This window comes from Accipiter gentilis, chromosome 20 (genome assembly GCF_929443795.1).
Source record: "Accipiter gentilis chromosome 20, bAccGen1.1, whole genome shotgun sequence".
Classification (NCBI taxonomy): Eukaryota; Metazoa; Chordata; class Aves; order Accipitriformes; family Accipitridae; genus Astur; species Astur gentilis.
The window spans coordinates 14,916,009-14,931,204 of record NC_064899.1 but is presented as its reverse complement, the minus strand read 5'-3'; the positions used below and the strand labels follow the sequence as shown (position 1 = coordinate 14,931,204).

The 15,196-nt window shown below is 40.2% G+C and overlaps 2 protein-coding genes across 7 annotated transcripts in view; one reads left to right on the top strand and one right to left on the bottom strand.

Annotated features, from left to right (window-relative positions):
* ECI2 (enoyl-CoA delta isomerase 2) overlaps window positions 1-4,479 on the top strand; it is a 32,989-nt gene extending 28,510 nt beyond the window's left edge. For all 6 annotated transcript variants that reach the window (XM_049824111.1, XM_049824113.1, XM_049824112.1 and 3 more), the window contains 3 exons: window positions 2,136-2,225; window positions 2,977-3,120; window positions 3,939-4,479. In XM_049824111.1, the coding sequence (XP_049680068.1) occupies window positions 2,136-2,225; window positions 2,977-3,120; window positions 3,939-4,094 (390 nt within the window). In that variant the 3' untranslated portion in view covers window positions 4,095-4,479. The remainder of the gene's footprint in view (window positions 1-2,135; window positions 2,226-2,976; window positions 3,121-3,938) is intronic.
* Window positions 1-15,196, bottom strand: part of CDYL (chromodomain Y like) — a 479,328-nt gene that overhangs the window by 334,406 nt on the left and 129,726 nt on the right. The window lies entirely within an intron of this gene.

The window sequence follows — 15,196 nt, the reverse complement described above, 5'->3', positions numbered from 1 at the left end:
ATAACAGATGATTTTCATCCTCCCTTACAGTAGCCATAAGTGTGCTTAGCCATCAGTGTGCGTAGACTATTAGATATATCTCAGGTTTACATCCACTCTCTCAATCTTCTCTTTTTTTTGAGCTAAACAGTTGCAATTCAAACAGTTTTTTCTCATGTGGCCTGCAGTCACATTCCTCCGGACTCCTTCCAGTTGTTCTGTGTCTCTTTAAGCATAGTGGTACAAACTGGGCACGTCACTCCAGCTCTTGTCCTACTGATGTGAAGTAGAGCAGAAGAACTTCTTCACGTTCTGCAGCCTGTATTTCTGTTTTGACATCCCACAATGTTATTTGATTTACATACTTGTGTATAACACCTGGATCCCTTACTGTAGAGTTGCCAGTTAAACAGTTGTTCCTATCGTATACTGTATACCAAGTTATTCCTGCCAAACTTTAACTTGTCCATATTAAATAGTATCTTCTTACTCATACCTCTCCATTTCATTAAGACTATTTGAATTCTAATCACTTTCCCCTTGGCATATCATCTCCTTACAGCCATAAGTTAGTATAGATTTAGTTGAAGTTTAATCCAAATAAGTATTAAATGTTTTGTCCTGTTAATATTATCCTTCTTTCTTGAATGGTTTGAGATTCATCCTTGAACTTCCTTTTACTAGTCATATGTGTAAAATGCATCTTATTTTTGCCTTGTATTTCTATTTTTTAATCTCTGTATGCTTATATTATTTTCATACTTAGCTGTCTGATGTATTTTTCACTTTCTGTGTACTTGTATTTAAAGTCAGTGACAAGCTCATGATTTAGCTGAGACAATCTGTTAGAACCTTCCTGCCTACACTGGGACAGCTTTTGCGTGTGCCCTTGGTAACAGTTCTTTGAGGATTTCTGTAGGGTCTAACTTAGCCTTTCACTTAGGAAAGTTCTCATGAAGACTAACCTATTAACTTCAAGTTTACTGAAACCTTCTCAAAGGTGATTGTTCTCTGTTATTCCCTTTCCAGGATTGTGAACTCCCATGCAGTAAGGTCATTCTCATCCAAATTACTACTTAATTTCACATTCTCCAGTAGTTTGGTTGGAGTGCCTTAGGCATTGACTGCCTAGTCCAGAAGTGGCCAGCTTTACTATGTCCAGGATCTGGTTTTATTCTCAGCCAGGTATTCCCAGAGCAGATTATTACCAGCCACATTCACATGACACGGCACAGCCCACTCTGACAACGTATGAGCATTTTGGGTAGTCAGTTAACATTGCCTTCTGCACTGGATTTTGCTCCAGTTCATGGGGCACCAGTTTGTACCCCTGGTATAGTTAATCTCCCCTTGCTTAAGCATGACCAATACTAGCCTGTATCCTGGCAGGTGTTGTCTAATCTTTTCTTACAATGATATAAATGTCACTTTCTTGCTAGGAAGTCTATTGGTCTGTCTTACTGTATGGCCATCTGGAGTACAGTAAGAGATTATTACCTCTGTTACAGTGAAAGCTGCATTGGCAACTTTAGTACTCTTTGTGTATCAGTTAATATTTTTAAATGGAAATAAAAGCAAGCATTTTATCTTCCTTGCTTAAAGTTGATGTGATTTGTCAAAACATAAAATTCTGTAGTTCAGTTCTAACTTGCAATTAGGGTATTGTTTTGTATGATCCCATGATGCATTTCTACCACAGGATCTTTTTCAATTTGCATAAAATTTGAGGAAGGAAGATTCAGTGACTTGAATTTTTCAGGAGTAGAATAAACTTAGTGTGCCTTTACCTCTTTAAGTTGTTTGGGCTATGTGTTTAATAACTTTCAGGGCAGATATGTATGAACAACCTTTCTGTAAAGATTTTGCACATGCAAATTAGTTTCTCTAAGCACTGTATTCAAATAAGGTAACTTCATCAATGGGATTGTTATGATCAGGGAGTTAAATTATACAGGCAAAGTCAGCTCTTGGGTGCATTGAGAGAGTGAAGCAGTGTTACCAGGTGGTGTTTAAAGCCTATTGTGGTAAAAGTTCAGATGTATTTCTGGTGAACTCTGTCACAGTAGAAGCTTTAACATGAAAACTAAGTCCTAGTACGTTAGTCCCATGTTCTGTTGTGAAGTTTGCTTTGTTTTGTTCTTCCCCCCCGCCCCCAGGCTACGTTTCACACCCCATTTAGTCAGCTTGGACAGAGCCCAGAAGGATGTTCCTCTTACCTGTTTCCAAAAATCATGGGCTTAGCCAAGGTAAGAATGTCTGCACTGTATGTGGGATCGTCTGTCCTTTTTGTGTTGGTATCCTCCAACTGTAACACACCTCAACACTGGAGACACCACAGCTGGAGTGCTGTGTTTGAGCCTGGGCTCTAGCTACAAGAGATACATGGACATACTGGAGCAGGCCCAGCAAAGAGCCACAAAGATGATTAAGGTACTGGAGCATATTACATATGAGAAGAGGCTGAGAGAGCTGGGACTGTTCTTCCTGGAGCAGAGAAGGCTTGGGGGAATCTTACCAATGTTTATAAATATCTGATGGGAAGGTATAAAGAAGATGGAGACAGATTCTTGTCAGTGGTGTCCAGTGACAGGACAAGAGGAAAGGGGTACAAATTGAAACATAGGAAATTCCATCTGAATGTAGAAAAATAATTTTATAGTGAGGGTGGTGAAACAGGGGAACAGGTTGTGCAGAGGTGCTGCGAGGTCTCTGTCCTTGGAGAAGTGTCTTTGTCCTTGGAGTTACTCAAAACCCAAGAGGACACAGTCCTGGGCAGCCTGCTCCAGCTGACCCTGCTTGAGCAGGAGGTTTGAACTAGACAGTATCTGGAGGTCCCTTCCAACCTCATCTATCCTGTGATTCCATGTTCTTTTCAGAGGGCAGACATTAACAAGCAAGAGAGTAAAATAAATGTGACTTGGAAGCTTGTACATTTCCTGTCAGATTACTCAAGTCTTGTGTCTTGTTGAATCACACTTTCTACTTTTCTTTATACAGGCAAATGAGTTTTTGCTTTTCAATAAAAAGCTGACTGCAGCAGAAGCCTGTGCCCAGGGACTTGTGACTGAAGTCTTCCCTGATAGGACTTTTCAGAAGGAAGTTTGGGCGAGATTAGAAGCTTATGCAAGCCTCCCCAAAAATGTCAGTATTAAAAATTTTTCTCCACCTTGTAAGCCTGTAGCATTCCCAATCCTCCTGCCAAACCTATCCTGTTACTTGGTTTCACTTCATCCTTTATCAAAAGAACAAGGCTCAATTTGTTTTCCTTCAAGCATAGATGTGTCCCTGTCCCTATGCTGCTGGGAAACAGATACCTCTCTTCTACCCTGACTGAATCTAAGACAGTGCACTGTACACAGAGATTCAATGCCTGAAAAGCCTTAAAAACTAACTAATTAATCCACCTGCAGTCTCTGTGTACATGCCTTGAATGCCTTCTTTTAGATTTTTATTTGGCAATAGTTTAGGTTTAAGAGCCTTACCACTGGTTCTACAGTATTGATTGTACTGTGTGCACAGCGGGTGCTCAAGATGATGCTGGGTGGCTTTACTTTTTGCTGAGTTCAGTCATACTGCTCACTAGTTTAGGTTTTGCGAAACTACTTGAGTCACAATGGTATTATGTTACATTAGATAAGAGGAGACACTTGTGCCAGCTGCTGATAATGCAGGCTGCATTTGGCACTGCGGACAGTTGAACACGTTTGGCTTCTTGTGCCCATCTCTCTGATTGTGAGCACTTAGTGGACTGCTGTTCCACTTCCCGTGAACCTCCACCTTACTAGCAGTCTTAGTGATTAAATGCAACAATTACTTCTAGTGAAAAGGTTGACTGAAAGCTGAAATGTACTATGTTAATACAACTTAGTTTGAATTCCAATGTGTTTATTGTGCCATTTTCTGAAACATTAAATTAAGGTATAGAAACCCTAACTTCCTAATGTTCCTTTCTCCTCCAGTCCTTGGCAGTGTCAAAGCAACTGTTACGAAGTATGGAAAAGGAGAAGCTCCATGAAGTCAACAGTAAAGAGTGTGAAGTCCTGAAGGAGAGGTGGTTATCTGATGAATGTATAAATGCTATTGTCAGCTTCTTTCAGAAGAAATCAAAACTCTAACCTTCACTAGTAGAATGATTTACCTTCTGGCAATAGCTTAATCTGCCCTTATCATTAATAAACTTTCTCTTTAAGTAGTAATTCTTACACCTTTTGATGTGTTATATTTCTGTTCTGAGTACTAGGTTAAAACTGGTTCATAAAATTAATACAATAATTGGATCCATTATGGGTATTTAGGTTGGGGAAGAAAAGGTTCATTACTGTGTAGGCAGCAGTGATGTTTCTGAATAATAGTGAAGCAGATTGTCTTCCAAAAGGAGCAATAGATTCAATGGCACTATATTTTGATAGCTCTTAAAAAAATGTCTAATGAGTGATTCTTTTTATTCATCTGTGGGGAAGGACATACTGTATTAATGAAAAAATAAATAGTGGTATTTAATTACTGTTGTGCTGATTCTTACTCCTTCTGTTAAACATTCTCGGTGAGAGGAAAAGTAGTTCCTGGAGGTGTATTAAGATAATAGTCTTACAAAAAGTATTCTCTTGACTAACTTCAAGATTCTCAAAGATGTTTGTTGTGAGCTTTATGGTTCTAACCTTAAATATAGTTTTCCATTAAATGCTTCATATTGCCCTTTTTCTATGAAAAATCCCACTAAAGATAGTATGACCTTTTACTGTAGCCATTTTGGAGTTAAATTAACAAAACAATTCTTTTTCAACAGAAAATTTCTCCACTGTTCGTGGATGTCTCTGGATAGAGAGTATACCAGGCACTGCAGAGGACAGGGTCAGTCTGCTGGAAGTTTGTAGGTATTTAGGTCATGCCAACAAAAGGAGATCATGGAGAAGCAGCAGTTACTTATCCAGAAAAGCCTCTCATTGACAAGGAGTGGATTGTTGTTAAAAAAAAAAACAAAAAACAAAACAAAAAAAAAAAAACAAACCCCCAAACTTTAACTTCAGTGCTCTAGACTCTGATCCTCAAGAGCGTTGACAGTGAGAAACCTGAGAGGTAGCACTCCGGTCCTGGCCCTGCATGCTTAGGCAGGTATGTACATAACGGCAGGGGTACAGCGGGTACCTACAGGCAATGCAGAGGGAGGCTGGCGTAGGTGCAGCAAAGCGTGAGATGGATGCCGGTTTCTCATCTGGACGCAAGCGCCAGAGCACTGGGGTGCAGCATGGGTGTGGGAGCTGCTGGAGCAGAGCAGCAAGCTGCCAGAAATGGACGGCTTCAGGTGCCAGCAGCGTGCCACGGCCAAGACTTGCGGTGCCGCTGCTGGAAAGTCGCCTGCACCCATGCAGCACAGACATGCAGGATGGCTGCTCGGCAGTGGCACCGCTGCCTCACATGGTCGGCAGGTCTTAAACTCCAGACTTTGCCTCCAACGTGGTACCTGGTCATTGGGATTTAACTACTGAGAAGGCAAAAGTGAAATGGGATCGGAGAAAAAGAAAACAAGGTGTGGGTATGCATCGCTCAGCTGTGCTACAGCAGTTAAATTTGATGCTAAGAAGTATTAAAAAGGATTTAGGGTCTTCTTAACCCTCTGTGGGAGTCGATGCTGCCACACGCGATTGCCAGCAAAAACAAGTCTTCCATCACACACAGGACGGCATAAGCAGGGCCGACAGAAACACGGGCAGAGCGAAGCGGTAGAGAGGTACAGGGAGGAGGAGAGGGTAAAACTGCCAGGGAGGGCTGAGACTTGGACCCAGCTCACAGGAAAGAGAGGGAGGCCAAAATAATTTCCTGTTTATCATGAAATAACGTGCAAAAGGGCTGGGGAGGGCATGCTTCCAGTAGATGTGAAACAGCCAAGGGACAGCGGGGCTCTTCCCCCTTCCCTCATAGCACCCAGAGAGGGGACACGACTCCAGGCCCCACAACATGGTGGCCACCCGTAGCATGGCAGCAGTGGGTGGGGGAAGAGGGCGGCACGCAGGGGCAGTGCTGTGGTGTCGAGGGCGGCTGAGGCCCAGGGGCTGGCTGTGGGAGAGGCAGTGAGAGAAGAAGCTGAGGTGGAGACCCGGGTGGGAGCCGAGTGCCGCCGGCGGGCTAGGCAGGCTCAGGGCTGCCACGGCACCCTAGCCGTGTGAGGTGGTGGCCTCTGCCATCCCGCCGGGGCAGCTCTTGGGCCACCAGCGGAGCGTGAGGCTCAGTGCTGGCTGCAAAATGGCGGCAGCTGTGTGGGACAAGGAGGAGGCCGAGAGCTGCAGCCCTGGCCCGTGGCAGCCCCCAGGGTTGGGGCAGCACAGGGGATGTGCCTTTGGCACCGGAGGGTGAAACATGGCTTTGTCTTGCTGAGGCTTTTGTGGCTCGTGTGGGTTTTTTTCTTTTTCATGCTGCTCGCGCAAGCCTGAGTCCCTGAAATGCTTTCTGTGGGGTTTTTGTGGCACCATAGTGGTGGCCGTTGTTGGTGTACCCAGGGGTAAACAGTTGTTCAGTCTTCTGAAAGCTCTTTATCAGTGCTAACATTTAGTAGATTTAGCAGTGCATCAACTATGTTATCAAGTGCATTTTATAGGTGTGCAATGTGTCTGTTTTCCTCAAGGACAAATGCAGCCGTTAATAACCTGTTGATGGTGAAATAGCAGAAACAGAGTTTCCTTGATCAGTGGATGCCAGCATATCACTTACAGCGATGGGAGATGAACAATTATTGGCTTTGTAATGAATTAGATCTGTTGAAATATTATCTTTCTGTTCTGAATCTCCAATGAGAATAAACTAACATTGCTTTGAGGGAATGGTAGTCCTGGGTGGTTTTAGTTAACTTTTGGAAAGTCAGATCATTGCCTCAGATAGGCAATGAAGTTCATTTCATAACTTTTTTGTTCACAAAACACTTGTTTGTGCCTAGCAGCTTCTTTAGTCATTTTTACACATTCTATAGATGTCTGGCATTAAGAACAACAAAACAAGTCTGATTAATTGCTTCAAACAATTTCTATTTACTCCATATAACAAATGACCAATTTTAGATAATTTCTTCTGAAATACAGTCACTTTTAAATTATATTAGTATAATATGATTGTGCGGACTACATCAAATGTTGCCTACGTTCCCTTCAAGGTACTACCATTGGGTGGTGTATGTCTTGCTAACATGGAGGTGCAATGTACAATAGGATTCAGGTCACACTTTGCACAATTACACACATGCTTAATAATCTACCTCCATGTTTATGTAGAGTCACAGGTAAATAATCAAATATATCATGCAGAAATAACCAATGGCAAGATATCTAAACATAGTTTTGGAAAATAAGGTGTTCTAAGCTTACACTGGATATAAGACCTGCAGCTTTTATTGATTATATTCATTATAGTTACTGTTAACACAACACCTGTTTGACTGAAAGTAGCGTTCAGACTAGCGATTAAAATTCCAAAGTCTGTCAAAACCACAAAACTCTGCATATAAGGCTGTTGTGAAACATTAGTGATGCACTCCTCCTTTTTATCCTAAATGATTCAGGACATTCGGGCTGCATCACAATGCCAGCTTTTGTGCTTCTGACATTGAATTTACAGTTCAATTGTAAATAATCTGTAACAACTCTGCTGTGTTAAAGTGCCTCTCCCTTGTTCCAGCTGAATGCAAACACATCCACAAGGTTAATGTAGTAGATCTCATATCTAAACAAGGACTTTAGAATTTATGATAAAACCCTCTAAATTCCAAATATCAGCAAAGAAGGAATGTTTCATGCCTGGAAGAAGACACATAATGAAGGCAAAATTGCTGTGAGGAGATAAAACGATGTCTTAATAATTATATCAAATTAAATTGAGTGGTTAATGTCATAGCTATCCAGCCAGGCTGAACAGGTGAGAGCAATGCATGCAAAGACATGTTAGCACTCTGTGGAATTAAATATCAACAGGTAATTATCAGCTTATATCTTTTCTAATTGGAGCGCTCAAAGGGCTTTTATTAATTGATGTAACATTTGTTTTCATTACAGTTAAGGCAGGACACTTGGGAGGTAACAAACAGTAGGTTCAAGTAAAAAGCCTTTAGTCTCTTCCAGAGCATGTTATTTTGCACTATAGTTACACCCTGAGGATGCTTGTAGATATGTAAGTATCCAATTCATTAACTCCATTATTAGTGTGATTTCTTCAACAGATTTTCTGTATTTTCTGTCTGATCCTGGTTTTCATTATTAAAGAAGTAGTATACAGTAGAGAGGGGGATTTTTGTTTGGCTGCTTTTCTTTTCTTGGTACTGATCTTTCTCTTCCAATTTAGTTAAAACCCTAGAGCTGTAAGAACCACATCAGTACTTTCAATTACAAACAGCATTTCTTATGCACCATATTTTCTAATGTATAGAAAATGTTTATGCAGATTGAAAACTTCAACCTGAACTTTGAATAATTCACTTACCTTGTTTTCCCTAAATGTAGATAAAAATAAACTGATGGTATCTCAGGTTGTGTCCTTCATGATGGTATATGTTCACCTTAATTAACCTTTTGTCATGTGTAGGGTTTTGTATTTTTCAGCCAGTAAAATATCTATTGCAAATGTATTTTTTACCTGGCATTTTAGATAAAAGTAGCATAACTAATCTTACACATATGAAACAAGGAATTCTTTACCTATTGATATGAAGGTTAATTTAAAAATCTGGAAAGGATTTGCATGGACAAAAAGAAATTTAGAAATTAAAGTACTTATGGAAATTCTGTGAAGTTTGTAACAACATACCTAAAAGAAGATAATGAAAAAATCTGTAAGTTGTTACAATTTGCATTGATTGAAGGGCTATTTTTGCTGTCCCACAGCACTGTATTGTTCTTTTCAATATTTGAAGTGATTAAATTTGAATGAAGTTTTTAAAAAATTTTTAAAAACAGTATCTGAGCAACAAAAAGGCAGAAGCTAATGTCTGATCATGTTGTTCCGTTAGCCCTGATCTTCTGAATATGTGTGACTTGACCTTTCTTTTATGATGGACAGAATGCTAAGGTTTTTTATCAAAGTCTACTATTGTACAAGGAGAAGTAGCAGAAGGTACAGTTAAGTACATGAAGTTAGTGGAGAGAGTTTCTTGGAAATCTCCTCCCTACTCTGCAGTAATAAAACAGAACAAAACATAGTCTGTATTTGTCAGGGACAAACAATATCAAACTGATTTAATTTCCTTCAATAGTGTGACTGGCTTGGTGTATAAGTGAACAGCAGTAAATGTAATTTAATGTTTAGTAAGGTATTTGTGCTGTTCTGCTATGCAGCTGCCATAAACAATTCCAGGAAATGTGATCTAGATTAAATCACACTTGCAGTGTTGTAGAATTGACTGAAACACTTTACTAAGCAGTAGTCATCAGGTTATCAAAGTGAGAGGGCATAGTCTGGGACCTGACAGGAGTTTATTCTGGTGTTGCTTTTGCTCAGTGTGTTCATGAATTAGTTCGATCTCAGAAGAGAGCATTATATTATAAAATATGTGGCTAACACCAAGTTTCAAGGTCATCTTGGTGAGTTGGATAGTTCATGATAGGCAGGCTGAATTTCAATAGAGACAGAAGCACCTTTCCACTCATACTACTACTGCTGAATTTTCTTTTGATGATTATACTGAGGGTTAGATTTTCTTCTAGTGATTCTGAAATTAGATATTCGAAGAACTGACATAATTGCTCTAAAATGGTAACCTCAGAAATATTTCAATAGTTATTATCTTCCTTAAGTATGTTAGTTTGAAATTTAGTTCTCACCAAGCTACCCATCAAGGGAGAACAAATTCTGCCACATAGGTAAGAACCCCAAATACATGCAAAACCACCTCTGTTAAGCACTTCCCTTTCCCAAGCCCTTCACTTCCTTCGTAGTTCTTCATCTCTGAGAATGTGCTCTTCCTCCGTGCTTGTTGAAAAAGAGAGAAAGGTGAGACTAATGGGGTAGAGTGGGGAATTGTCCCAAATTTTGCTACTCTGTGCTGTAGCTAGGAGAGAGCACACTGCTAATTTTTTGAAGAGTTTTTCCTATGCTTTTGCAAGCTTTTTGTAAACTATATATTTCAAAATATTTAGGAAGAATCTCTGTGAGATTGCACTTCCATTACAGGACATTCCTGTAGCAGTTGTGTCATCTGTGCCATAGGAAATCAGGAAAACAGTTAAAATATGCTTGATTTGCTTTACTGGGAGTCAGCTGGAAACTAGGAGAACCATGATGGTGGCTTCTGCCAATCTCTCCTTCCCTACTCCATAAAACACTGTGGAAGTCCAATGGCTTAAGCAGTGCTCAGCAAAGGCAGATAGATTTTACTTCCGTGATGGACTGTAAACCAAGAAACAATTTAAACTTTTTTAAACTCCTTTTACTTGGATTTCATGCAAAATCAGCTTAAAACAAACAAGTTTCCTTTGTGCCTTTCCAGCTTCATTTCCCTTTACCATTCCTATTGCAGATAAACACCTTGATATCACTTTATTTTCTTCTTCTGGGCAGTATCTTAACACAGATGTTCATTACAGGGCAGTAGGCTTCTCCTGGTTATTGGGACAAAGGAGTTTCAGGCTAGAATACTTTCTAAAACAAAACCAGACTGCTCTGGTTTTTGGTTTTTTTGCCCAGTATCTAGCTGTGTTAGGGCAGGTTGGGTAGTTTTTTAATTCATAACGTTGTAACACATACTCTGAACAAGACTCTGCTTTGCCACAGTAAGATTACTTTCATGGAGGGTCAGCTGGAAAATAACAGGGAAACCTAGAAGGTGATACATTGGTGGTAGTTTGTTATCTGTTTTGATGCCTTGGTCTATGCTGATGTTTGCTTTGTCCTGTAATTGGTGTATCAAAAAAGCAAAAACATGTACTGTGCTCTGAATCCAGCAGGATTCAGTACAGAAAAGGCCCTCTGCCTCCCCCAGCCTCCCCGTGGCCTGAGGAGCATAAGAAGCTAAACTGGGTGTGCACCTTCTTGTGGGAGTCTAGAAGAAAGAAGCTTAGAAGTCTGGTACACAGGATTGGTTTCAGCCTTTGGGGCTGAACATGGCTCATGTAGACTAAAAGAATGAATGTTCCTTTTGGGAACACTCATTTTCATGTAGAAGATAAAGAACACAGGATAACTTTTTTAAAATAATAAAATTCACATTATATTTTTTTGACAGTAGAGTGGATGAGTTGCAAGTTTAATATGCAACACCCTGAAAAGAAAAACAGAAGATGGGTAACTCAGCATGACGTTCAGCTTTTGATATTTTAATAAAAATAGAAATCTTGCATTTGCACTTGAGTGAGGGAAGCAGAGTTGATTTTTAGTTGCTTGTAGGCATTGAAAACCAGTCTGAGCTGTTAGTCCACATTTATTATATTCTTAAATCAAAAGAGCAGCAAATTCCAGATAAATCTAGCCGAGTACTGCTTTCCTGCTTATGACATGGAATATCGGCAGCTGCACCCTTAGCATGCAGAGTACAATGAAGGCCAAGGTCTTTACTGGATTCACCAGGGCCACTTTTTCACCTCTAGTATATTTTCTTCCTCTAAATGGAACCTCCAGTTTATTTCTGTCTTTTTTACTTCCTCAGACACACCAGTAAGCTTCCTAGGGGAGGAAAATGGCTACACATTGTGCATGTTTTAGATTTAACTTAAAAACTCCCAGAAAGACTTTTTTCTGCCATTTTCCTGTGTGTAGGAGACCATTCAAAGGAAGAGTGGTTGCAGGCAGTCCTCTTGTTCAGCCATGGTAAGAAATGTTCATTCAAGAGGCTGAAGGGAAGGTCCCTTTACCAGATTCAGCCAGCTGGCTTACTCTGTCTGGATATTGAATCCAGAGTAAATTTTGTAAAATTGTGTATGGAACGTTGTGTGTTATCTTTCTGGATGTCTAGTAGATACATGAGTAAGCATGGTATGAAGGTCAGCTTGGCTTCAGGTGAGCAGAAGTTTGTTCTTGCCCATGGAAAGCCTGCAGCCCAAATGTAGGGCTGTTCTATACTGAGTATCTCATCTGGGTAATGTTTTCAGGATGAGCTTTATGTTAACACAGCAGATGATAGATTTGCAGAATGTCTGAGCTTTAGGTGTATTTAGATAAGTGTCCTAGTTTCAGCTGGGACAGAGTTAATTTTCTTTCTAGTAGCTGTTATAGTGCTATGTTTTGGATTCAGTATGAGAAGAATGCTGATAAGATGCTGATGTTTTCTGTTGTTGCTAAGCAGTGTTTAGACCAAGTCAAGGATTTTTCAGCTTCTCATGTCCAGCCAGCAAGAAGGCTGGAGAGGAACAAGAATTTGGGAGGGGACACAGCCAGGACAGCTGACCCAAACTGGTTAAAGGGGCATTCCATACCATGTGATGTCATGCCCAGTATATAAACTGGGGGGAGTTGGCCTGGGGGGGATCGCTGCTTAGGAACTAACTGGGCATCGGTCGGCGAGTGGTGAACAATTGCATTGTGCATCAACTGTTTTGTATGTTCCAATTCTTTTATTATTATTGTCATTTTATTATTGTTGCTATTATCATTTTCTTCCTTTCTGTCCTATTAAACCGTTCTTATCTCAATCCACAAGTTTTACCTTTTTTCTCCAATTCTCTCCCCCATCCCCCTGGGTGGGGGGGAAGTGAGTGAGCAGCTGTGTGGTGCTTAGTTGCTGGCTGGGATTAAACCATGACAATAAGGTAAAGCTCCTTTTACAGATAGCACGTGAAGTTCAGCTTCCTCATTTGAGAAGAGGGTTTAGGAGTAGAATACAGGTAAATTCACAGACTGGCAAGTGTTAAATTCACAGACTGGCAAGTGTGACAACTCAAAGCCAGTCAAGAGTATTTGCAGGAGAAACTTGTTTTTGTCAAAAATCATGAATATTAGTTCTGCTGCTCCTGCTTGTAATGTGTTCAGTGCTATTCTTACTCTTTGCTCAAATTCAATAAATTACAGGAAGAATATTCTCCCATTTATTCTAATTGAGGGGTTTTATACATTGGGCGAGAATTACGGCAACAGTGAGGTATGGGACTTATGAAAGTATAAGACTTAAAACATTTGTATTACTTTAGAACCAAAACCTCATTCATTGCAAGGAACTTTGTGTAAAAATCAATGCTGCTAGTAAATGAGCCTTTACAAATGACAGAAAATAACCCCAAATCATAGCAGTCCTCTCTAAGGCTTCCCACACGCTTAAAGCAGGGCGAACTGTGGAGGTAAATCAGGTTGCTTGGCATCACATCTTGTTCAGCGCTGCCTGCCTCCAAGGATGGAAATTTCACAGCCTGAGTAACCTGTTCCATACATGCTGCTGGCCTCCCATTACCTCACCACATTTTCCAGCAGACTACAAGACAGGCTACTTTCCCCGAGTGTTTTCCTTCCGTTGTTATCAGCAGAAGCTGCACCAATCCATTTTTAGACACTTACATTCCAGTCAGGATGCAAGGAATGAAGTGGCTCTATTTCCAGCTTGTGCTAACTAAATAAATCACATTTAGCCAGGGAGTTTTGCAAGTGGCAGAGTTAAGAGCAGCTATGGAACTGTTAGAAAAAGTGGATATGCAGAATGTCAAAACCAGACTATTACCATTTATTCTGCTTAGACAGCAGATGTCTTAAAGTGGTTACCAGTCTTTCCATGAATGCAGAAATTCACCTGCATCCTCTCTAAGAAATTGTACTTCTGCTGGATAGTGTACCAGATTCTGTGATAAATCTACCTACCCAAAGGGACAGGTCTATTGTAGCTGCAGATCTAAATAGGCTTTCAAAGACTTGTAGAACATGTCAAAGAGACAGTTTAACGAACAGTCTGTGAAAAATCCATTTCCTGTAACAATACAGGACTAGGGTTTTTGACATGTTACTGGAAATCAGTGCTCTCTTTTCTGAAGAGGATGGGTTTGCCCCTTGCAAATGCAGAGAAGTCTTGGTGGGGGGCACTACAGGTTCCAGGTGCTGGCAGTCTGTCCTTGCTCTTAACAGGAGCCCTTGGAGAGAAAGCAGCCCACCAGAAACACCAGCCATCTTGCCCGTGCAGCTGGTGGCAGGGCAGAAGAGTCAGAAGTTTTCTTCATTCCAGCATGACGGAAGGCAGATAGATGCCGCCTTGTGCCCAATAACCAACTCCATGCTTCTTCTTAAAGCCATATAGGCTTTCTTTGCTTATTATTCTTGGTAGCAGCTATCAGTCCCATTATTTTAATAGGGTGTACTTTAATTGTCCTCAGTTACCCCCTCCTAGTTTCTTTTTACACGAACACAAAGCCACGTTTGTTGCTCTCTCACTTGAGAAGTAACGCTTTTGAGACTGAACCATCAACAGTTGTAAGTAGACAGTGACTGTATCAGGATCTACTTTCTGGGTTGTGACCTATTTATTTCTACCTGCCTGTAAGTAGCTTTACATTGTTTCTTATTAACTTAAACTGAACATTTAATCTTTGTAAATAGTCTTCATCTGTTTTCACTATTTTACAAATAATTAGCTCACGCCTACTTCATAGAAAGATCTGGGCCACAATCATCAAAATCTGTGTTTATGAGGAAATAATTGAGACAATGAAGAATTCAAAAGGTGTATCAGGGAAGGGCGGGCCAAGTTTTTCATTTAGAGAAAGTAATTATTTGTCACAAGTTTAAATTATATTTTAGTTATATAAGTATTTAGATGAACAAAACTAAGACATGAAAGCCTGGGAGACACGTTTGGTAGCTTTGCTTCTGTACCCACATAACGAGTATAACAAATATACTTAGATTAATAATTTGATACATATTTACAAGTTAAGAAATGAAAATACACACTCTATCCTACTTCACCATGCTGCTTCTCCCATATGACTAGCATCAATTTTTTTCTTATAAAGATTAACCTATAAATATATCTGGCTTCCCTTCAACTGTAATACAATGTAATTCTTTCAACCCCTAACTCATACAGGCTAGTACCTCTCTATAAAGGATAAAAAAAAGCATGGGGAAAATCAAAGTGAAATCCACATGAATTCTTTGGCGCTGACAGAGCTTCCAAAACCAGGAGAGCGCCAACTTAAGAAAAGACAACAGCTCCATTTTACACATATTCAGGAAGACTTTTTCACAGATTCTTTAAGACCCCTAATACCTAAGGAGACAACCCCATTCAAAGAACTATACTTTGGTTTTAGCGTATTAACATTTTTTCCTA